Source organism: Ursus americanus, chromosome X (assembly GCF_024610735.1).
Source record: "Ursus americanus isolate L20-20 chromosome X, mUrsAme1.1.p, whole genome shotgun sequence".
Lineage (NCBI taxonomy): Eukaryota > Metazoa > Chordata > Mammalia > Carnivora > Ursidae > Ursus > Ursus americanus.
In genome coordinates this window covers 33274601-33300176 of record NC_142164.1, presented here as the reverse complement: position 1 = coordinate 33300176, position 25576 = coordinate 33274601, and the positions used below count along the sequence as shown (strand labels likewise).

The 25576-nt window shown below is 37.2% G+C and overlaps 1 protein-coding gene across 1 annotated transcript in view; it reads left to right on the top strand.

Moving 5' to 3' along the window:
* HTR2C (5-hydroxytryptamine receptor 2C) overlaps positions 1-24484 on the top strand; it is a 147026-nt gene extending 122542 nt beyond the window's left edge. Inside the window, exon 4 of the mRNA XM_045804981.2 lies at positions 23658-24484. Coding sequence (XP_045660937.1) covers positions 23658-24484 — 827 coding nt within the window. The remainder of the gene's footprint in view (positions 1-23657) is intronic.
* Positions 24485-25576: the final 1092 nt, after the last annotated feature.

Here is a 25576-nt window from a genome sequence, read left to right as displayed (position 1 = left end):
TAAGTACTTACTCTTCTTAAAATATCTGGTAGAGTTTACCTCTGAAGCCATCTGTTCCTAGTCTTTGTTGGGAGTTTTTTGATTACTGATTCAATTTCATTGCTAGTAATCAGTCTGCTCAAATTTTCTGTTTCTTTCTGATTAAGTTTTGGTAGTTCATACGTTTCTAAGAATTTATCCATTTCTTCTAGGTTGTACAGTTTGTTGGCATATAATTGTTATAACATTCTCTTATAATGTTTTTATTTCTGTAATGTTTGTTATTTCCCCTTTCATTTGTCGCTTCATTTATTTGAGTCCTCTCTGTTGTTGTTGTTGTTGTTGTTTTTGATGAGTCTGACTGAAGGTTTATCAATTTTTCCAATCAATTTTGTTGATCTTTTCAAATAACTAGCTCCTGGTTTCTTGATCTGTTCTATTGTTGAGTTTTTTTAGTCTCTATTTCATTTATTTTTGCTGTAATCTTTATTATTTCTTTCCTTCTACTGGCTTTGAGTTTTGTTTGTTCTTCTTTTTCTAGCTCATTAGGTGTAAGGTAGGTTGTTTATTGGATTTTTCTTGCTTCCTGAGGTAGGCCTGTATTGCTGTAATCTTTCTTCTTAGAACATCAGCTATTACTTTTCAAGGCTACCACTGATCTGGAGATCAGACAGTGAAAATAAGATAGGTTCTTACTGATACTGTGATGTATATATTGAATTAGTGTTTCCAGTTCCTGCAAACCTTTGATTAATTTCTATAGTTACAGTTTTTCTGTTGATTTTATGAATGTACAATTATTGGAAGTTCTTACTCTGCCATTTTTTTGCATATGTCACTTCCTTACCTTCTTCTGTTTTAAGTAAGTTAGTTAGTGTGCCATTTAATTCCACTGTTGACCCCTAAGATCAGAGATCTGGTATTTTAAATCCAACATCTGTGACCTATATAGTCTACTTATATTTACTTCTCTTTTTTCTGTTTGTGATTCCTACTTTCCTGTTTCTTTGAATAACCAATAATTTTCAGTTTAAAACTGGACATTGTTATACATAGTGATTGTGAAGATTATTGTTTTTGTCTTTTAGTAAGCACTTACCTTTCTAGACCCAAGCTGTAAAACCTGTGTCTCCCACACTGTGTGACATCCAATGCCTCTGCTCAGTTTTCTTGGCTTCCAGCTGCCTCTTTTTAGTCTGTTCCTCCAATATTTCCTCTGTTCCTGTGTTGTTTAAAAATCAGTCAAGAATTAAGGCAGAGGGTTTTTTTTTTAAGATTATTTATTTATTTGAGAGAGAGTGAGAGCAAGAGAGAGCACAGAGGGAGAGGGAGAAGCAGACTCCTCACTGAGTGCAGAGCCTGCCATGGGGCTTGATCTCAGGACCCTGAGATCATGACCTGAGTTTATAGTAGAGGCTTAACCAACTGAGCCACCCAGGTGCCCCAGGGCAGAGTTTATTTATAGATTGATATATTATTGAGGAATTCTGCATCTATGTATATAACTGATATTGCGCTATATATGTACTATCTGGTAAAGTCCCTATCAGATTTTCATATAAAGTTATGCTGGCCCCATAAAGTTAGTTAGGCATGTTCCCTCATTTTCCATTTTCTGAAACAATTCATGTAAGTGTGATAATGTTTCCCTCTTAAATAATTGACAGGATTCACCAATGAAGCGATTTGGATCTCAATTTAGCATTCTAAAAGCTTTTAAATATTAATTTAATTGGTAGATTTGGTAGATGAAGAGCAATTTCAATTTTCTATTTCTTTTCATTTTGATTCACTTTAGTTCATAGCCAAATAAATAAGGTGAATTTAAATAAATAAAAATTAAGGTAACAAAGAATGGAAAAAAGTTAAAACTTCTACTTGAAGATAACAATTTATGTGGAAACTCTCAAGGAACCTATAAAAAAGACTTTACTAATATCAATAAGTAAATTTAGCAAGGTAGCAAGGTATCAGATCAATATAACATACAAAAATAAATTTTATTTCCATATACTAGCAACAAACAAGGAAAACATTTAGTAAGTTACATCTATAATATCAAAAAAAATATGGTACCCTTAGAAAGATGTGAAAATCCTCTAGACTACAATCTTCAAAATATTGCATAGTGAAATTAAGGTTGACTAATTAAATGAAGAGATACTGCAGGTTCTTGGATTAGAAGACTAAAGCTTAAAATGTCACCCAAATTAATCTACAGACTCATAGCAACTCCAAAATAACCACATCCATTATTTACACAAACTGCAAGCGGATTCCAAAATTTAAATAGAAATGCAAAGCACTTAAGATAATCAAAATAAAATTGCAAAGGAAAGATAAAGTAGGAGCACTTACAGGATCTGATTTCAAAATTTATCTTAAAGCTTAAGTACGCACAAGAATGGATACTGGCAAAAAAAAAAAAAGGAAATGAATCAATGCAATCAAAAAATAATTTATAAATATACTCACACATATACTATCAATTGAATTTCAAAAAATATGCCAAGGTAATTAAATAAGGAAAATAGTTTTTCAACAAATGTTCTGAGATTCGTGTACCTATTGATATGAAAAGATATTAACTTTGATACCTCCCTCACATTATACACAAAATTACTTTAAAATAGAGTATAGGGGCGCCTGGGTGGCACAGCGGTTGAGCATCTGCCTTCGGCTCAGGGCGTGATCCCGGTGTTCTGGGTTCGAGCCCCACATCAGGCTCCTCCGCTATGAGCCTGCTTCTTCCTCTCCCACTCCCCCTGCTTGTGTTCCCTCTCTCGCTGGCTGTCTCTATCTCTGTCAAATAAATAAATAAAATCTTAAAAAAAAATAAAATAAAATAAAATAAAATAAAATAAAATAAAATAGAGTATAGACCTAAATATAAGATCTAAGGATAAATTATAGGAGAATATCTTCAAAACCTTGGCATACGCCAATATTTTAAATATAGAAAAAATACATTAACAATGAAATTTAAAAATTGACAGGTTGAATTTCACCATAATTAAAAACTGCTCTTTGATTGACATTGCTAAGGAAATCAAAGAAACAAGCCACAGCCTCAGAGCAAATATTGACAAGATATTTCTCACAAAAAAAACTCGCATCAAAATATATAAAGAACTCTTACCATTAAGTAATAAGACAAACAAAATTTTAAAATGGCAAAATTAGGGCGCCTGGGTGGCACAGCGGTTAAGTGTCTGCCTTCGGCTCAGGGCGTGATCCTGGAGTTGTGGGATCAAGCCCCACGTCGGGCTCCTCCGCTGGGAGCCTGCTTCTTCCTCTCCCGCTCCCCCTGCTTGTGTTCCCTCTCTCGCTGGCTGTCTCTATCTCTGTCGAATAAATAAATAAAATCTTTAAAAATAAATAAATAAGTAAATAAAAATAAAAATGGCAAAATCATGGACACTTTATATAAAAGAATGTATTCAACTGGCAATAAATACGTGAAACAATACTCAGTACAATAAGGGTCATACAACTTTAAAACTACAATGAGAAACAGCTTATCACTGACTAGAATTACTAAAATTGAAAATACTAACACTACCAAAGGGTAGCAAGAATTAGCAGCAACTGAGACTTTCATACTTTGCTGATGGGAATGCAAAATGGTATTTGAGCAATTTCTTTTAAAAGGTATATATGCATCTACCCTCTCACTCCACTGTTTATATTTACCCACATAAAATATATGTCCATGCACACACAAAATATTATGCACAAATACTCAGAGCTAATTTACTCATAATAGTTCAATATTAGAAATAACCCAAATGTCCATCAACATATGAAAATATTAGCAAAAGTTCTTGCAAAAGTATGATATTTTCAATAGAAACTAGTGATAAAACCAAAAATAAAGGTGATTTGGCAGCCATTATAATGAACAAAAGCAGCCAAATACATAAGCATAGATCCTATATAATTCCATCTATGTGAAGTTCTGGAACAACAAAACTAATCTATATTGATAGATATCTAAATAGTCATTTTCTGAGCTCAAGGACACTGACTAGAAAGGGACATGAGAAAACTATCTGCAGTGTTGAAAATGTTCTATTATTTTACTTGGGTAGTAATTACACAGCCATATACATTTGTAAAACCTCATGCAAATGTGTAATTGAAATCTGTTTTTATGTGCCAATAAATTCTACTTAATAGGTAAATTTCTTTTAAAAATCAACAGAGCATCAACAGCTTTTGGGGCTCTAGAAAGTCATCTAATATGCTTGGATCTCAGAAAGCAAGGAGAAAGATTGGGAAAATAAAGCATACATTCTCTCTTACTGTGTTTTTTAAACGTTAGGTAATAACTCAAAGAAAAATGATAATATGTTGTGGGGTTATCCTATATTTAGAAATAAACCGTATGGAAACAATTGCACATATGTCGGTGGGTATAAACAGACTTGTACTATTACATGATTCTTACATTATACATGAAGCAGATCATAAAGCTGATCATAAATGATCATAGTATCTCATTTTTTAATGTCTGTAGGTTATGTAGTGATACCCTCTCTTTCACTCTTGATATTGCCAATTTGTGTTCTCTCTCTTCTTTCTACCTGCTTTTTCTTTGGTGTGTCTTGTTAAAGATTCATCAACTTTATCAAACTTTGCAAAGAATCAACTTTTACTTTACTAGTTTTCTCTATTATTTTTATTTTCTCTTTCATTGATTTTTTGTTCTTTATTATTTCTTTTCTTCTACGTAGGATGTAATTTCTTCTTTGTAAAAATTTCTTGTTCTGGAAACTGAGATCATTGATTTTAAACCTTTCCTTTTTTGCTAATATAGACACTTATGGCTAAAATATCCTCTGAACACTGATTTTGCAATGTCCACAAATTTTATAGGCTATGTTTTCAACGTGTTTATCCAAATGTTTTACCACATTTTCTTGTGATTTCTTTTCTGGCCTGTGAACAACTTAGATATTTAATTCTGATGTTGTCAAAAAGGTATTATAGAATATTTCAGTCTTTGGAAATTATTAAGATGTAGTTTATGCTCCAGTAGATCTGAATTTCCACCTGTTACCATTTCAATCAGCCTAAAACATTCCTTCAGCATTTCTTTTAGTGAAGATCTACTGGCAATAAATTCTTCTAGCTTTTGTTTGTCTGAAAATGTCTTAATTTTACCCTCATAAAATTCTGGGTTGACAGGTTTGTTTTGTTTTTACTTTGTTCTGTTTAAAGACAGTTATGTCTTCTACAGTATCTGATGTGAAGTCCTTGGACATTTCTGTATTAATTCTCTCTATGAAATGTGTTATTTTTCTCTTGTCTTTAGATGTATTATTTATATTGTTTAGAAATAGTTTTTTATATAATATACTTATGATTTCTTTCCTTTGAACTTATTCCACTAAGGGCTTGTTAAGTTGCATAGATCTATAGATTAATACTTTTCACCAAATTTGGAAAATTTTTACCATTATCTCTTCAAATGTTTTCCCGCCCCATTATTTCTCCTCTTCCTCTGAGACTCTTATTACATGTGTGTTAGATTGCTTTATATTGTTCCATAGGTCCGTGAAAATCTTAATTTTTTAAAATCTTTTTTCTTTGCTCTTCCAATTATTTTTTTCAAGTTTTTATTTAGATTCCAGCTAACATACTGTAATATTAATTTCATGTATAGAATTTAGTGACTCCTCACTTACATACAACATCCGGTGCTCATCTCAAGTGTCTTCCTTAATCCCCATCACCTATTTAACCCTACCCACTGCCCATCTCTCTCAGTTTGTTCTCTGTAGTTTGAGTCTGCTTCTTGGTTTGCCTCTCCTTTTTTCCACCCATGTCCATCTGTTTCTTAAATTCCACGTATGATGAAATCATATGGTATTTGTCTTTCTCTGACTGATTTATTTTGATTAGCATATTCTCTCTGGCTCTGTACATGTCCTTGCAAATAGCAAGATTTCATTTCTGTGATGGCTGAATAATATTCCATTGTGTATGTATACCACTTCCTTATCCATTTTTCAGTCGACGGACATTTGGGCTCTTTCCATAATTTGGCAATTGCTGATAATACTGCTATAAACTTCGGGGTGCAGGTGCCCCTTCGAATCAGTATTTGTGTATCCTTTGGGTAAATACCAAGTAGTGCAGTTGCTGGATCATAGGATAGTTCTATTTTTAACTTTTTGAGGAACCTCCATACTGTTTTCCAGAGTGGCTGCCCCTGTTTGTATTCCCACCAACAGTGCAAGAGGGTTCCCCTTCCTCCACATCCCCTCCAACACCTGTTGTTTTCAGTGTTGTTAATTTTAGCCATTCTGACTGGTGTGAGGTCATATCTCATAGTTTTGATTTGCATTTCCTTGATGATCAGTGATGTTGAGCATCTTTTCATGTGTCTGCTGTCCATCTGGATGTCTTCTTTGGAAAAATGTCTATTCAAGTCCTCTGCCCATTTTTTTTAACTGGATTATTTGTTTTGGGGGTGTTGAGTTGTATTTCTTTATAGATTTTGGATACTAACCTTTTATCAGATATGTCATGAGCAATTGTCTTCTCCCATTCTGTAGGTTGCCTTTAGTTTTGTTCATTGTTTTCTTCACCGTACAGAAGCTTTTTATTTTGAAGAAGTCCCAATAGTTTATTTTTGCTTTTGCTTCCCTTGCCTCAGGAGACATATCAACTAAGAAGTTGCTAGGGACAATGTCAAAGAGATTACTGCCTGTGTTTTCCTCTGGGATTTTGATGACTTCCTGTGTCACATTCAGGTCTTTCATCCATTTTGAATTTATTTTTGTGTATGGTGTAAGAAAGTGGTCCAGTTTCATTCTTTTGCATGTTGCTGTCCAGTTTTCCCAGCACCATTTGTGGAAGAGACTGTCTTTTTTTTTCCATTGGGTATTCCTTCCTGCTTTGCCAAAGATTAGTTGACCATAGAGTTGTGGGTCCATCTCTGGGTTTTCTGTTCTGTTCCATTGATCTATGTGTCTGTTCTTGTGCCAGTACCATGCTGTCTTGATCACTACAGCTTTGTAATATAACTTGAAGTCTGGAATTGTGAGGCCTCCAGCTTTGGTTTTCTTTTCCAACATTCCTTTGGCTGTTCAGGGCCTTTTGTGGTTCCATATAATTTTAGGATTTTTCTAGCTCTATGAAAAATGTGGGTAGTATTTTTATAGGGATTGCACTAAATGTGTAGATTATTTTGGGTAGTATAGACATTTTAACAATCTCCGTTCTTCCAATCCATGAGCATGGAATGTCTCCCCATTTCTTTGGATCATCTTCAATTTCTTTCATCAGTGTTTTATAGTTTTCAGAGTACAGATCTTTTACCTCTTTGGTTAGGTTTATTCCTAGGTATCTTATGGTTTTTGGTGAAATTATAAATGGGATTGATTCCTTGATTTCTCTTCTGCAGCTTTATTATTGGTGTATACAGACGCAACAGATTTCTATACATGATTTTGTATCTTGCAACTTACTGAATTTGTGTATCAGTTCTAGCAATTTTTTTGTGGAGTCTTTTGGGTTTTCTACATAGAGTATCATGTCACCGGTGAAGAGTAAAGGTTTGACTTCTTTGCCAATTTAGATGCACTTTATTTCTTTTTGTAGTCTGACTGATGAGGCTAGGACTTCCAGTACTTTGTTAAGTAACAGTGGTGAGAGTGGACATCCCTGTCTTGCTCCTGACTATAGAGGAAAAGCTCTCAATTTTCCCCCATTGAGGATATTAGCTATAGGTTTTTCATATATGACCATTATTATGTTAAGGTATGTTCCCTCTATACCTAGTTTGTTGAGGGTTTTTCTCATGAATTAATGTTGTACTTTGTCAAATGCTTTTTCTGCATTTATTGAGAGGATCATATGGTTCTTGTCATTTCTTTTATTAATGTGGTGTGTGAGAACCACCCTTGCAGCCCATAAATAAATCCCACTTAATCATGGTGAATGATTCTTTTTTTTTCTTAAGATTTTATTTGTTTATTTGAGAGAGAGCGAGAGAGAGCCGGAGTGGGGAGAAAAAGGAGAAGCAGGCTCCCACGAGCAGGGAGCCCGACACGAGGCTCGATCCCAGGACCCTGGGATCATGACCTGAGCAGAAGGCAGACACTTAACCAACTGGTTAACCCAGGCACCCTGGTGAATGATTTTTTTAATGTACTGTTGGATTCAATTTGCTAGTATTTTGTTGAGACTCTTTACATCCAAATTCATTAAGGATATTGGCCTGAGGTTCTCTTTTTTAGTCGGGTCTTTGTCTGGTTTTGAAATCAGGGTAATACTGGCCTCATAGAATTAGTATGGAAGTTTTCCTTCTTTCTAATTTTTAGAATAGTTTGAGAAAAATACATATTAACTCTTCTTTAAATGTTTGGTAGAATTCCCCTGGGAAACTGTCTGGCCCTAGACTTCTGTTCGCTGGGAGATTTTTGATTACTGATATAATTTCTTTGCTGGTTATCAGTCTGTTCAGTTTTTTTTATTTCTTCTTTTTCAGTTTTGGTAGTTTCTATGTTTCTAAGAATTTATGCATTTCTTCCAGATTGTCCAATTTGTTGGCATATAGTTTTTCATAATATTCTCTTAAAATTGTATTTCTGTGGTGTTGGTTGTGATCTCTCTCTCTCATTTGTGATTTTATTTATTTGGGTCCTTTCTCTTTTCATTTTGATAAGTCTGGCTAGGGGCTTATCAATTTTATTAATATTTTCAAGAAACCAGCTCCTGGTTTCATTGATCTACTGTACTGTTTTTTAGTTTCTATATCATTTATTTCTGTTCTAATCTTTATTATTTCCCTTCTTCTGCTGGCTTTAGGCTTCATTTGTTGTTCTTTTACTAGCTCCTCTGGGTGAAATGTTAAGTTGTTTATTTGATTTTTCTTACTTCTAGAGGTAGGCCTGTACTGCTATATACTTCCCTCTTATGACTGCTTTTGCTAGATTCCAAAGGTTATGGACTGTTGTCTTTTCATTTTCATTTGTGTCCATGTATTTTTTGTATTATTTCTTTGATTTCTTGGTTGACCCATTCGTTCTTTAGTAGCATGTTGCTTAACCTCCATATATTTGTGGTCTTTCCAAATTTATTTCTTGTGACTCACTTTAAGTTTCATAGCATACAGAAAAGATGGATGCTGTGATCTCCATCTTTTTGTACTTGTTGAGGGCTGATTTGTGACCCAGTATGTGATCTATTCTGGAGAATGTTCCATGTGCCCTTGAGAAGAATGTATATTCTGGGGCTTTAGGATGAAATGTTCTGGATATATCTGTTAAGTCTATCTGGTCCAGTGTGTCATTCAAAGCCATTGTTTCCTTGTTGATTTTCTGTTTAGATGATCTGTCCACTGCTGTAAGTGGGGTGTTAAAGTTCCCTACTATTATTGTATTATTATCAATGAGTATCTTTATGTTGGTTATTAATTGACTTATGCATTTGGGTGCTCCCAAGTTGGGAGCATAAATATTTGCAATTGTTAGATCTTCTTGTTGGATAAACCCCTTAATTATGATATAATGCCCTTCTTCATCTCTTGTAACAGTCTGTTTTAAAAATCTAGTTTTTCTGCTATAAGTATTGCTAGTCTGACTTTCTTCTGACTTCCCTTGGCATGATTAATATTTCTCTATCCCCTCACTTTCAATCTGCAGGTGTCCTTAGGTCTAAAATGTGTCTCTTGTAAGCAGCATATCAGTGGGTCTTTTTTTAAAATCTATTCTGACACTGTATGTCTTTTGATTGGAGCATTTAATCCACTTACATCCAGAGTGATTATTGATAGATATGCATTTAGTGTCATTTTATAGCTTGTTTTATGGTTGTTTCTGGAGATTTTCTCTGTTCCTTTCTAGTCTTTGTCACTTTTGCTCTTTCTTTTCCACTCAAAGAGTCCTCTTTAATATTTCTTCCAGGGGCGCCTGGGTGGCTCAGTCAATTGAGCATCCAACTCTTGGTTCCAGCTCAGGTCATGATCTCAGGGTAATGGGATCAAGCCTTGTGTCAGGCTCTGTGCATAGCAAGGTGTCTGCTGGAGCTTCTCATTCTCTTTCTCTCTCTCTCCCTTTCCCCTCCCCCTGCTCTCTCACGATCTTTCTCTCTCAAATAAATAAATAAATCTTTTTTAAAAAATATTTCTTGGGGCTCCTGGTGGCTCAGTCATTAAGCCTTTACACAGGAAGCCTGCTTCTTCCTCTCCCACTCCCCCTGCTTGTGTTCCCTCTCTCACTGTCTATCTCTGTCAAATAAATAAATAAATAAATAAATAAATAAATAAATAAATAAATAATTTTTTAAAAAAAATATTTCTTGCAAGCCTTGTTTAGTGGTCACAAACTCTTTCAGTTTTTGTTTGTCTGGGAAACTCTTTAGCTCTCCTATTCTGAATGATAGCCTTGCTGGGTAGAGTATTCTTGGCCATAGATTTTCCCATTCAGCACATTGAATATATCATGCCACTTCCTTCTGGCTTGTCAAGTTTTTGTGAGAGATCTGCAGCTAGCCTTATGGGTCTTCCCTGTAAGTCGAGGACTTCTTTTGTCTTGCTGCTTTTTAAGTTTTTTCTTTATCACTATATTTTGCTAATTTAACTACAATATGTCTTGGTGTTGGCCTGCTTTTGTTGACTTTGATGGGAGTTCACCATGCCTCCTGGACTTGGATGTCTGTTTCCTTCCCCAGATTAGGAAAATTTTCAGCTATTATTTCCTCAAATAAACCTTCTACTCCCTTTTCTCTCTTCTTCTTCTTCTGGGACTCCTATGATACAAATGTTATTACATTTGAAGGAGTCACTGAGTTCCCTAAGTCTGTTCTCATGATCCATAATTCTTCTTTCTCTCTTTTGTTCAGCTTTATTATTTTCCATTATTCTACCTTTTATACCACTTATTCATTCCTCTGTTTCTTCCATCCTTGTGGTCATTACATTTGGGCAGTTTTGAATCTCAGTTATTGTATTTTTAATTCCTACTGTTTTTTGACTCTTTATCTCCATGGTAAGGGTCTCCCTGATGTCTTCCATGCTTCTCGTAAGCCCACCCAGTATCCTTATGATTGTTTCTTTAAATTCTCAAGCAAGCATATTACTTATATCTGTTTCAGCTAGATCTCTGGCCATGACCTTTTCTTGTTCTTTCTTTTGGAATGAATTCCTCTCTCTTGGCGTTTTATCTAAGTCTCTGTCTCCTTGGCCAGAGTGTGGCAAGTTTCAAGGAGGCATGCTCTGGTCTGCAGTTAAATGAGACCTGATGCTACTTCCTCTAGAACTAAAGCCTTGCGGAACTCTATGGTTAGAAGACATGGTGGGTGCAGGAGTTTGTGCTGGTCCTCTGGGGAAGGGGTCTGCTGTGCTGGTCTTTAGGCACACTTTCCTGAGAAAAGCAGTACCAGCAGAGCACAGGGGGCCAGGACTTGGTGTAAGTAGATTAAGCAGCCAATGTTGGTGCCATGCTGTTTACTGAAGTTGGTTTATACTGAGGGGCAAAAAAGGGAAATGGCATCAGCAGGCTCCTTAGTCTCCAGAGAGGGCTGTCCGTGCTCTCTGCTCTCAGGAAAGTACTCCCAGAAGAGCAAGTAATTTCCCCTCTTGCCTGCTAGGCATTTTTCAGATGGTTTTTTCCAAGCAGTCTGTCTCCAAGTTTCTTGCCTGCTGGGAGGAGTGCAGTGCCTCTTGGGCTCTAAATCTCAGCCAAGCCTGCTGACTTTGAAAACTCCAAACTGTAGGGACATGTTGTGTTGGGGGCCGGCACTGGTCTCCTGGAGGAGGATCCTGCTGTGCTGGGATAAATGCAGGTTTGACCAAGAAGGGCAGTCATGCCAAAGCACATGGACATGGGGTTTGGAGCAAGCTAGCTAAACAGCCAGTGTCTAGGTTAGCTGCCTTTAGCAGGTGTCTCTGCACCTGTGCCAAAGGGCAGGTGAGGGGAAACAGTGCCCTCTGATTCCTTTATTCCCAGAGACGCACAGATGTGCTCCAAGAAGAGCAAACAGTCACTCTCCATGCCCCTTAAGTGATCCTTAGATTGTGTCATCTGCCCCAGTGTCGCTCACCTGCCTTCTCTCCAGGAGTAGGGCAGCACCCTCAGGACTCTATCTCTGCCAAGCCTGCTGACTTCCAAAACTCCACTCTTTGAGGCCTGCTGGTTGTAAACACTTGGGAAAATTAACCCCTCTCTTTTTCCCAGTCTGTTGCTTTGGAGAATTGTTCTCCTTGTAGATACCTCTGTTTGCTCCCCTCTCTCTTTCTCTCTCACTGTTCTCCACGACCACAGCTCCCTCCCTTCCACAGCACCTGTGATCCGTTTCTCCTCCAAACCATGTCTCTGCACTTCGTACCTTCTTCCATGTGGCCTCTTCTCTCCCTCTAGTTGTGCAGTTTGTTCTGTCAGTCCTCAGGTCAATTTCTTGAGTATTCAGAATGACTTGATCAATCTATCCAAGTTCTAGAGATGAGGCAAGCCAGGGATCTTCCTACTATGTCCCCATCTTAGCTCCCCCAACCTCCTCCAATTAATTTTTGTGTCTTTAAGTTTGTAATTCCTTTCTTCTGCCATCTCCAATCATCTGTAAAACTTGTCCAGTTTAGTTTTCATTCATATATTTTACCTCTTAGTTCCAAAATTTCCATTCCATTCTTTGTTATAATTTATATTTGTCTGCCAAGAGCCAACATCTCTTCATTCATTGGGACCATATTTGGCTTTAAGTACTTCAACATCTTTATTTTGTAATAGTTGCTGCAAATTCTTATCCGATAATTCCAACAGTAGGCGATATAGGAAGTTTGTTTTCATTGATGGCTTTTTTGTGATTACCATCATAATTTCCTATTTCTTCATATCCATCTTCTATTTTATGAAGGGCACTATAAATGATACAGTACAAAGAGTCTGGAAGGTGTTGTGTTCTTTTAAAGAGTATTCAATTTCAGACTGGCATGCTATGAATTTCCTTCTGTTTTTCTTGGTTCTATTCAGGTTTGGTTCTAGGTTTTTATTATGGTGCATCTTTTAAGGACATGGTCCTTACTGCTAAGTATATACTTTCTTTTGTTTCAGCTGAATCCTCAAGATGTTAGTGATGGGCTAATATGTTCTCTTCATTCTGGTTGGGCCAGACTCCAACTTCTAGAACTGTTTAACCTCTAGTATATTTGTTCTGTTCTTGTCCTCATCACTGCCACTCACTTCTAGGCCTTACGGAATCTCACTATGTAACCTAGCTCTCAACCATGTACCTGGAGGATATGCTTACAAATACTTCTTGGTCTCCCCTTCTGGATAGTTCTGTCTTCTCTTACACGTTGCTCAGGAAATTCCAGGTGTTTTGGGAGCCTTGAATGCTGACCTCTGTTTCCTTAGTTAGCAGGACAACGAATCCCTGCTTGGGCTTTCTTTCCCCGTGCCACAGTCAAGAAATTGTCTCCAGATAGAGAAGGAAAGAGTGAATATAGCACGATTTCATGTGTTTCTCTTATCTTAAAAAGCACAGTCCTACACATATTATTTCCACAAATTATTTAGTTTTATGGTTGTTTTTGGCAGAATGACAACTCTGGTACCAAGATCATGGCTGGAAACATGAGTCTAATTTTTTAAAATACTTTTTTTCATTATGCTTAAGTTTAAATGATATATATTGACCTTCTTGAAGTTCATTGATCATTGTTTCTACTATTAATCCCATCCAATGTGTTTTCTTCATTTTAATGAATTTTTTTAGTTGCAGGATTTCCTCTTTTCTTTAGTTTCCACATCTATCCTGAAATTCCCGTGTCTACCACCACATATCTATCTTTTCTGGTCAATTATTAACACTTTATCCCAGTTAAAGCCTTTGTCTGTTCATTTCAATAGATTGATCATGTGTGGGTCTGTTTCTATTTACTTATTTTCCTCTATATTATGGGTCACATTTTTCTGTTTCTTTGTATATCTAGTAACTTTATAAATATACTCTAATAGAAGCATTGTTTTTTTGTTTCTTATGGTGGGTTTTGGGTTTTAAAAGCTCTTGTTTTCAGTGCTAGGGCAAATCCTTTAGTCCTAAGAAGCTGGCTTTTTTCCTAAGGTATGCTTTCTTGAGTATAAATGAAAGGCCAAGGTATTTACCAAGCTTTTCTAATGGTGTGATGCAAACTCCCAACTTTGTTTTCTCTGCCATAGACAACTGTTGAAATCTCTATTAAATACTTTCATCCTTTCAAATGTTGCTTGCTCCATGAGCTCCTTGGAATCTCACAGGTAAAGGATTCAGGTGTTAAGAAAGAAATGGAGGGCACTCTGTATAGAAATTTTAAAGCCCCTCCTCCCTATGGCTTGTCCTTTCAATGATTGCACTCTTCAAATCCTAGCTCCTCTGGCAGATCTTAACACTATTCTCTTACTCCGTCACTCAATTAGACCATAACTTTCTCTTTTTTTAAAAGACTTATTCAGTTATTAGAGAGAGAGCATATGAGCAGGAGGGACAGAAGGAGAGAGAATGTCAAGCAGACTCCATGCCCAGCATGGAACCTAACACAGGGCCCAATCTCATGACCCATAGACCACAACCCTGAGATCACAACCACTTCAGCCAAAACCAAGAGTCAGATGCTCAACTGACTGTAACACCCTAGCTCCCCTAGACTGTAACTTTCTGCTTTGAGGTCTAGCCTCCATGCTGGAGAACGCTCTCAGGGGAAGACACATATGACTTTGGAACTCAAAGATGTTTCCCTCATTCAATGGCTGAGTCTCCTGTACTTTCTACATGTTTTTTGCTCACCCTTATGTACCTTCAAATGTTGAGTTTTTAAAATTTTGTTCGCAATTTCTGATTGTTATTAGCAGGAGTGCTGGTCTTCCTTAAGCTACTCCACCATTACTAGAAAATGATAGTCTTTTCTTGCCAGTTTTTAGAGCAGTTTATAGCAAGAAGTTAAATCTAATTTTGATACCAGCTACTGCATCATGACTGTAGCTCAGAATTTGTAAAGTCTGATGTTGAAAAAAATTAACATCTTTATTTTAACTAACCGATAACTGAAATTTAGGATTTACTCCAATTACAAATGTAAGCAATAAACTAGAATAGTAATTGGCAGTATCTATATCATTATCACCAAGAGGAATCACAGATAATTAAAAATCGCATTCAGTTCTGGCAGATATGTTGACATATGAAAAACCCTGGTCATTATTTCAAAATTTGAGTAGCTATTAGATCCACTACTAAAACTTGATATTCAATGTGTTAATTAAAAAACACATATATTACTGTTTCTAAAGTTTGTTTTTAATGTTTAATCGTAGAATGTCAAAATAATTTTGTTTCCTTTGCAATCCCCTGTGCTGTTTTCTCCACTCAAAAACATTATTCTGAGAGGAGATCTATACTTACAAAAAGGTGTAGAACCCTTGCCCTAGATTCTTTTCTGATCCTTCTTCTTTCCACAAAAGTTCTCCTTAAAAGATCATGACCTTGTAATTTCCACTTATAAGAAATGTCCTGTCCCCAGCTCACACCAATCTCCTGAGTTCCAAATACCTATATTCACATAGAATTTCATATTGAGCTTCAACAAGCACTTCTAACATAACACAATCCAGAGTCCATTACCTTCCCTGCCACAATCTTGCTCCTTCACCTATGTTCCTATGCTTAATGGCAACCCCATCTACCTAAGGACACAAACCAGAAACCTGCAATTACTTATTGACTCTTCCTTCTCTCTCGCATGCCATATCCAATCAATCACCATGTTTTATACATGGAACTTCCTAAATATCTCAAAAGTTGGTTTATTTCCCCTAATCTTTTTTACTTTTCCCCTTATTTAGACTCTTCTTTCCCTTTCATAATAATATTTCTTACCTGTTACAAAAGAACTGAGACCACCTTCGACCCAAGTCTTCACTTTCTGAGTGGGGACCCAGCAGTCCATTTATTCTCAGGCTCTCAGAGCCTTGTTCCATTGCCCATTGTCTCTCTCGCTCTCTCTTTTTTTTTTTTTCTGAATCTCCAAACTCTCTTCTGAATATTTTCCTAGTAGCATATAAGAGTGTTCAACTGTCTGATTTTATTTTTAAGAAAAGCTTACTATCTACATTCACCTATCTGCATTCACTCTCTTTATTTCTCATTGCTTCACAGAATCAACAAATATCCACTTAAATCATACAAATATCCACTTAAATCATTTTGTGCAATTCTGCTCTTTTGCCATCTACCAGTTATTTCTCATTTCTAATTATCCCTCTTTCACCTTTTCATGTAGGCCTTGATAATTTCTACCACCCATTCATATTACCATCTCTTCTAATAGAAAGTAACAGCCATTCTTAATTCCTAGTGTAATTCTTTCAATTGTTTCTGACTTTGCCTCCTTGGGGACCTTATTCCATCATCTGCTACCTTTCTTTTTTGCATCTTTAAGTTCTTCCACTCTACTAGCTATCACCCTTAATGTGTAAAGCACATTATTAATCTTAATTAATCTTGAATATAATCTTAAATATAGTCTTAGTTTTCTCAAACATTATTAGTTTGTGAGTAATACAGAGGGGAAAAATCATTTTACATCTACATTTCTGAAGTCTTAGCTTAGACCTCTAGTAATAGAAGATAGATTAACAAATGAAAAACAAACAGACATTTAATAACATGTAGATACTTCCTGTACACAAGGGATATACCAAAAAACAAAAAACAAAAACAAACAAAAAAACTGAGTAACTTCTCCAGATGTGCAAGCCACCACCTTAAATACCATCTTCAGCTAACAACAAACAAAGATGTTGGTTGGGAGGAGACCATTTATGGGAGATTACTAGGAAAAGCACAATAAACAAGGGTAAGGTTTGTTATTCAGATTTAAGTGGGTGCCTTCTCCATTAATAAGATTGTCTCCTCTCCTGATTTAGTCATCCTTCTCTTCCTGGTACAGAGAGGAAAACCCTTACATAGGGAGATTTCCTTTATGAATGCAAATTTCTCTTACAAAAGGGTAACTTCTATTTTGTTTTCAGAGCTTCCCCTGTGTTTGCAATTTCTCAAAATAACCAACTCAAAATAATCCTTATGCCAAAGAGGCATATTTTGGGGTGGCATGTTCTACTACCTCTTGGTAGTAATGTGGTCATATTTCAGCACTACCTCCAATTTCACTTTCTCAAGACCTCAGCAGGGTTGTAGTTAGATACGAAGACCTTCCCCACCCACCTCTTCACAGATTCTCTTCCAAGTATATCTTATAAATCCTGAACATTCATCTTGTTAGCTCGTGGGCTGTCTCCTCTTGCTTTCCTTGTTTATAGTCTTCCTCTTTTATTTCAACTTCCTTCAGTCGTTTAAGCTCTTCTTACCCCTACTATTGCAATCTCTATCCCTTATTCACACATGCCTAGGTCCATACTCTTCTTAAACCTAAAAACCCCTTGAAGGTCAAAGTTGACTCTGAACCTGACTCTGAATTTCTTAACATTCTCACTGCACAAACATCATACTGCTGTATTCGCCAAAGCATGCACAATGCTTCTCTCTGCAACGCTGTTACACTTTATCATCTGAAAACTAAGGCAACACAGCTTGCATTGTTTTGTCTTCTATGTTCTCTGAACACAGTTTCTTCATCTTCTGCTATTAACTCCCATGGGCAAGAGATTCACTTATTACTCCATGAAGCAAGGGACCATGCATGTCACATTTGCGTTTTAATGTTGGCCAATTTGTTCCAGGAAATTCATTCTATAATCTCTCTCTCCTCCTTTGTATCACCATTTATTATTTATTTCCTGGCAATCTGTTTCCTGTATTCACTACCCCACTATAATTGTTCTCTCTATAATCAACAGTGACCTCCTCATTTTCAAAGACGGGGGAAATATTTTTAATTCTAGACCTTTCTGTGGGATTTGACAGTGTCGAGGTTGCCTTCCTCAGAACATTCCATCCCGTTACCTGTTTTGACATAATTCTTCATTCACACTGAATTTCTACCATGCCGCTGATACCCATTTTGTAAATTTTGCTGTTGGTAATTTTGATTTTACCAGAAGAGATCCAAAGACGTTTTTCAGAACAGGTTTGCACATGTACAGGCAATGACAACTATATAGTGACTGGGGGCGGCCAACAGTGATTATAAGAGACTTTAAGTTGCAAGACGCATCATGCTTTCAAAGATGTTGAAATCTGAAAGAAATGTGCATCTAAGAATCATTGGCATATGGCATTATTATCTGAGAGTTTGAAGAGAATTGATCTGTGTTGCTTGAATTCGAGGCTTTAAGAAACAATGTGAACATCTTTATATATTTTCTGGGTTTACTTGCCTTACTTGAAGTAAATAACCTTACCAAGTTATTTTATGGTTTTTAGGAGGCTGGAATGAGATAATGCATGTAAAGTATGTTGACACAGATAAAGTATCAGAGTCAATGAGCACTCGATGAAGGATAGGAGTAGTAGCAGCGATAGCAGTAGTGGTCTACTTATTCATAATAGTAGTCGTGTCATAGTAGTAACACATTTATTTTCAATAAAGACTTAAACTATAACAGTTCGTGAATTCAACATTTCTAAAATGCTAAGACCTTATACGTTTATTGAAAATATTTTTGTCTCTGAGTTTAAGTAATCTAAATAAATAATAATCACTTTTCAGGGTTTTTTGGGAACTAAATGAGATAATGCACACAAAATGAATGCTTGTTGGTTGAAGTAGTGCTTGCTATTTTCAGCAGAACATGAATCATAATTTATCTTTGTTGTTTCTAAAATTCTAAAGAAGACTGATAAAGATTCATTGCAGTTAATTTCAGAAAGATTAAGTGATTCTAGTTAATAATTCCTTCTTTCTATGTGTTGTCTGGATTGAGTAAGATAATACATGACAGTATATAATAGTCATCAAATACTTGACTCAGTGTATGACAAATAGGAAGCACTCAGCAAAAGGTAGTTACCGTTACTGCAATTGTCATTTCTACCTGATATTTTCTGTGGTGGTTCATTTTCACTCTTTCTCCTTGCCCAACTCGAAGGTTTTAAAAATATCAAAGATTGCTCCAATTATATTTACTAAATTACTTAATTTTTCTGAAGTTAACTTCACCAAATACCTTTCAGAATTCTTATGAGAATGAATAAGATAGTGCATGCCTTTTGTTGCTATTATTGATGCTGTTTTATATTGACCTGACATTAGGCTATCACCCGAAGTTCTACTGGTTGACAAATTTAAAATACTGAGAAAGACTTTACTCATTTGCTGAACTTAACTCTCCAGGGTGGAAATAACTTCGTCTATTAACATACAAAAGCAGTTCTCAAACTCAGTGGTATCAGGATCCCTTTATACTCTTCAAAATATTTGAAGACCCCAACAATCTTTTGTTTATGTGGATTATACCTATTGATATTTGTTGTATTTGAAATTAAAACGAGAAATGTTTTAACTATTTATGAATCATTTCATGTTAAATAACAAGAATGAACCCATTTCATGTTAACATATAATAACATTTTTATGAAAACCGTGTTTTACAATTGTGAAAAATCTCTTTAATGTTTATTTTTATGGAAAGACAGTTGAATTCTCATACCTGTATCTGCATTCAACTTGTGATGCGTTGTTTGGGTTGAAGTTTATGAAGAAAGTGCAATTTCAAAGACAAATAGTTGGAAAAAGGAAATCTGGCAAACCCTCTACAACAGCCTCAGTGGCCCGCGGGGTCCTTAAACTACACTTTGAGAACTGCTGACACATACCTTTAACCTTTTTAAGTACTGAATAAGATAACCCGTGCAATCTATATCGTTATTAATGCAGCTTCATTTGTTACTATTATTCATAATTTCCAGATATTCTCAAAAGGTCTTGAGTTTCTTCTTGTTTTGTTGACTGCATTCATGGTTTCTTTAAAAAAAAGAAAGAAAGAAAAAGAAAATTAATAATGGCGTAAATTTGGCAAAGGGGTTAAGCTACTTTACAATAATCTGTATTACAGAGCCTTTAACCAAATTGAGATAATACAGTTTACATCTATAATGTCAGTGATATACATGGCTCAGTGCCTGCAACATAAGAGACTCAGCAAAAGGCAGCTTTGGAATCACTCTTTACTCAGTGTACATAAAATTATACAAATAGGTGCCACGGATAAAACTGGACTCACATATCCAATAACAGCTTCAGCTCATCTGGAGTCAGTCTTTGGTTATCCTTTGACACAGGCTTATTTTTAGTCCCTAGAGTCCCTTAGAAAAGTGAATAAATCTTTTAACAGAATTCTAATTGCTAATTCCCCTGCAGAGCTGGGCTCTGCTCTTCTGGTCAGCGTGTAAGGCCTTCCCCAGAGACCTCAGGTAGCTCTAGAAGGTTGTGCAGCATTTCCTGTAGGAAACTGAATCTCCACTCCAACGCTTGTTTCCTAAGTGTAGGTCTGTCTAGTCTTATCAGGATTCCTCCAGAGTGAGTGCAATTTCCCCAGACCAAGTCTCTAGTTCCCACATTGCTAGGGGGCTGGGAAAGGGGGAGAGGCTGGAAGGGGGGTCCCCCACAACCCTCTCTGGTCTGGCTATAGGATCCTGAGAAAGTATAAGTTTTTCTACCAGCACTTTGGCAGAAAATGGCCTTCTTTCCTATGATTATATCAAAGTGGTGAGTTTTTCTACTCAGAACTCCAAGTCTGTTGCTCTAAAGTAATCACTTCCAAGGTCAGCAGTGGCCAGCGAGTCCTGGAGAACTTCATGATCTGAGATCTAATAGTGATTTCATTGCCTGCTGCAGAAAGGACGTCTATGTCTTCTTTTTCTCTTTTTAACTTTTAAAATATTATTAACCTTTTGTTATGGAGGCTTTCAAAGATTACAAATGTAGGAATAATTACAAAATAAAGACCCATGTATTCATCATCCAGCTCTAAGATTTATCAATTTATGGACTGTCTTGTTTCATTCATACTTCTCTCTACTTCTCCCTCCCATAGTATTTTGAAATACACTCCAGACATCATAATACTTCATAAATATTTCAGTATATATATATATATCTAAAAATGTAAGAGCTATTTTTTCTACAAAACATCAATATCAACATCTCTCAAAAATTCATGAATGGTAATTATTTAATATCATCAAAAAGCCAGTCATTATTCAAAATGTCCAGCTGTGTCATGAATGTTTTTCAAAGTTGGTTGGCATCGAGGTTCCAAGAAAGGCCACAGACTATAATTGCTTGACAGGTATTTTAAGTCTCTCTTAACTTGTAGGTTCTCACTCTATTTTCTTTTCTCTTGTAAATTATGTTTTGAAGAAGCTCTTCCCTCTTTTCTTAATTCCCTATTCACTTTCTTAACTCTAGAAAATTTCCTGCAGCCTAACCCTTCACTAAAACATTTCATTGAAGATAAGCCAATACTGACTTCCTTCAGGCAAGCCTAATCTACATACACTCTTTCTAAAGACTCCCTTGTATTTATGACTTTGGGAATAAAGGTTCTAAAGTTAAAAGCTGGCAGCCTTCTTACCTGCCTTTTTATAACTTAAGAAATGTAAGGGCGCCTGCATGGCTCAGTCAGTTAAGTGGATTGAGCTTCCGCCTTGAGCTCAGGTCATGATCCCAAGGTCCTGGGATTGAGCCCTGCATCTGGCTCCCTGCTCAGCAGGGAGCCTGCTTCTCCTTCTCCCCCTGCCGCTCCCCGTTTGTGTGCTCTCTCTCTCTCTCTTTCTTTGTCAAATAAATAAATTTAAAAAGAAAGAAGAAAGAAAGAAAGAAAGAAAAAAGAAAGAAAGAGAAAGAAGAAAGAAAGAAAGAAAGAAAGAAAGAAAGAAAGAAAGAAAGAAAGAAAGAGAAAAAGAAAAAGAAAAAGAAGTGTAACCTGTAAGGTTCTGTTGTACTCTGTACTCCCAAATGCCTGTTCAAATTCCTCCATGCATTTCATCAAACTTGGTAAAAGTTACCTTCTGATATGTGTCACTCTTCCCATCCAGAGTTCAAAGTCTCTTCCTCTGGATCCCTCACAGCATTACCTGAGGATACCTTTTGCATGCAGAGTCTCCTGCTTTTCACAGCCTCTAGGACTTTCTTGAATGGCTCGCCTGGGCTCAGAGCTGTGGGCGTGTACTAGTACCCCCAACGAGCCTGGTCACACTTATTACTGCTGCTCACACCATCACTTGGTCTCTTTCTCTAGAAAAAAGGCCAGTCATTTCAGAAATTCAGTGTGTTGGGAAGAAGGTTTACAGATCGCTTTCCAAGCACCTCGTTTCTTCCCAGTGAGTAAATCCCAGTCACCACCTTCGAGTGGGCTCTAGCAGAGAGCCCCTGACCATTTTTCCCTCTTGGTCATCCAGCCAAAACTCTCTCCCTGACGTAGGGCAGTAAGGCTGTCTGCAAGAAGGGATTTTCAGTTTCAAATTTGTCGCAGTTCTCCATGTGTTCCCTAAAGCCAACCCCAATCTCTGAGCGTGCACTTGTCTCTCTGCTCGCAGCTCATAGTGTGAACATCCGCCAGCCCAGGATTCCTAAGAATAATCTCTGACTTTTCCCAGGCTTCAACTTCCTGGGAGAATAAAGGGAGAATAAATTAACATTAAAATTCTAACTTTACTTGCAAGTTATCCTATCGATGCCTGATCTCTTCAAGATCTACCAGAGCGATTTCTGAAAATGTCCAGGTTCCTCACTTAGACTGAGGCACAAGAGCCCCTTCCACTCTCACCTCCTCATGGCTATTTTCTACCAGTGAGCTTATTTATTAATGGAAGTGCATGCCTCCAAGGACCACCTCTCGGTATTCTTAAAAAAAAAAAAAAAGAGAGAGAGAGAGAGGCTTGACATTGCACACGGAAATGGGGATACTGCATCTCTCCCAACTCTGTATTTTACTGTTTCTTGCCCTTGAAATGATGTTGCTTATGCCCAGGGACTCACAAAAGCCCCTTGCTAAAAAGAGAGTCCCCCTCTGTTTCTGCACAGAGATGATTATTTCTGCAGAGTGCTCAGATCTAGTCCCGCAGCACGGCTCAGGGCCCTACTGGCCTCTTCATCTCTAGTAACCAGAGCTCCAGGGCCCTGGCTCCATCGGACTCACCCATAAAATTTCCTCCTCTTGACCTCTTTCCTCAGGAAGGGAGGGAGTCGAAACAGACGCTGTCAGCTAAAAACGCATCTCAAACAGCCCAGCAACCCCTGATATGGCATGATCACTCTTATAGGTGGTGTACACATCATTTTTATTGCATGTGGAAGGTGATATGCTAAAAAAAGAAAAAAAAAAAAAGAACCAGTGAATGTATTAATGCCGTCGAGTATAGCTGTAATGTATTCATTCACTCGACAATTATTTATTGAGTGCCCCCTGTGCGCCAGGCCAGTTCCAGGAACCGGAAATGAAACAAAGCACACACCACCCACTTTTACACAAGCGCCATTACGGGAATTGCTCGCCTTCTACAGAACTTTGGGGAGAAGGCATTCCTAGCCCGAAAGAAATCATCATTTTTCTGAGGTCACACGGCTACTCTTTCCTGTGACTATCAGCTTATGCCACGAATAGCTTTCAACAAATGCCAGTTCTGAATTTTCTTCAGTAAAATGCAATTGACTGTATGCCACTGCACAGACCTGCTCAGTCCTTCGATGTGCTGTAACGATATCCTACCTTCTGTTGTTGTTGTCCCTTTAGGTGTGTCAGTTCCTATCCCAGTGATCGGACTGAGAGATGAAGATAAAGTGTTCGTCAACAACACCACGTGCGTGCTGAATGACCCAAATTTCGTTCTCATTGGGTCCTTCGTCGCTTTCTTCATACCGTTGACGATCATGGTGATTACGTACTGCCTGACGATCCACGTTCTTCGCCGTCAAGCTCTGATGTTACTGCACGGCCACATCGAGGAACCGCCTGGAATAAACCTGGACTTTCTGAAGTGCTGCAAGAGGAACACCACGGAGGAAGAGAACTCTGCCAACCCTAACCAAGACGTGAACCCACGCCGAAGAAAGAAGAAAGAGCGACGTCCCAGGGGCACCATGCAAGCTATCAACAACGAACGGAAAGCGTCAAAAGTCCTCGGCATTGTTTTCTTTGTGTTTCTGGTCATGTGGTGCCCGTTTTTCATTACCAACATTCTGTCGGTTCTGTGCGGAAAGGCCTGTAACCAGAAGCTCATGGAAAAGCTTCTGAATGTGTTTGTGTGGATTGGGTATGTCTGTTCAGGAATTAATCCTCTGGTGTATACGCTTTTCAACAAAATTTACCGAAGGGCTTTCTCTAACTATTTGCGCTGCAATTACAAGGCAGACAAGAAACCTCCCGTGAGACAGATCCCGAGAGTGGCTGCTACTGCTTTGTCTGGGAGGGAGCTTAATGTTAACATTTACCGGCATACCAACGAACCGGTGATTAAGAAAGCTAGTGACAACGAGCCTGGTATAGAGATGCAAGTGGAGAATCTGGAGCTACCAGTTAATCCCTCCAACGTGGTTAGTGAAAGGATCAGCAGTGTGTAATTAGTGTGTAAGCAGCACAGTCTTTTCCTCCGGTAAAGCTACAAATGTAAGGAAAGGTCCTAGAATTCTTCTGTCAGTCATAACTAATGTAAATATCGTTGTCTGATAAAAAGTGTTTTGTATATAGCTTTGCAACCCTGTACTTTACAATCATGCACACAACAGTGAGATTTAGGGTTCTATATTTACTGTTTATAATAGATTGAGAATAACTTATTTTGATTATTTGATGCATAAAATGTTGATATTTCTGCTTTCCCTTCCTTCCTCTTTCCTTCCCTCCTTCTCCCTGTTTCCTTTGTTCTCTCTCTCTCTCTTTCTTTTGTGCATAAGGAAATATTGATGTTCATCTCAGGTGGCATTTGCAGGAGACCAGAATGATGCATGTGACAGCGGTTATTTCAACCACACCAAAATTAGCGAATTTTCCGGGTTAACAGTAAATATACACTTTAAATTCTTGCTCTGCTCATCTACACACATAAACACAGTAAGATAGGTTCTGCCTTCTGATACCTTATCACAGGCATTAGTGAGTCAAAGGTAGAACTTAGCCTCGTTGTCACATACAGGGGCAAAATTTGACATTGTCGGAATGTCGTGTTGGTATTTTACTGCCACGTCCGTCCCCAAACATAGTGGTATTTTAACATAGCAGCTGGTTAACCAGGACTACAGAAGTGGAAGGATGATACGAGATATATACACCAATAGCTTTTCACTTCTTAAGGACAATGTTCAAATTCTGATTATAACGACAAGCAAACTGGAATTAGTGTTTTCATTCTGGTCCTTAGTAAATACCTAATTCTGTGATTAAACTGGGGAACGAGATCCCAGAGTTCTTTCCCAATCCAGGATTCAACATCAATTGGGTTTTGATCTCAGGATCCTGGAAATTCGTGTGCTACACACAAAGTGAAATTAGCATTTTGAGCCTTATTAAAATATTTTCGTAATTATGGTACCTCTATCTATAGGACCCAATTTCGCAGTCCATTTTTGAGTAAAACTTGTGCTGGAAGCATAGATGATCTAAACCTTGGAAGTTTTACTTGATTAAGGACTACAGAATTAGGCCCTTAGAATGTG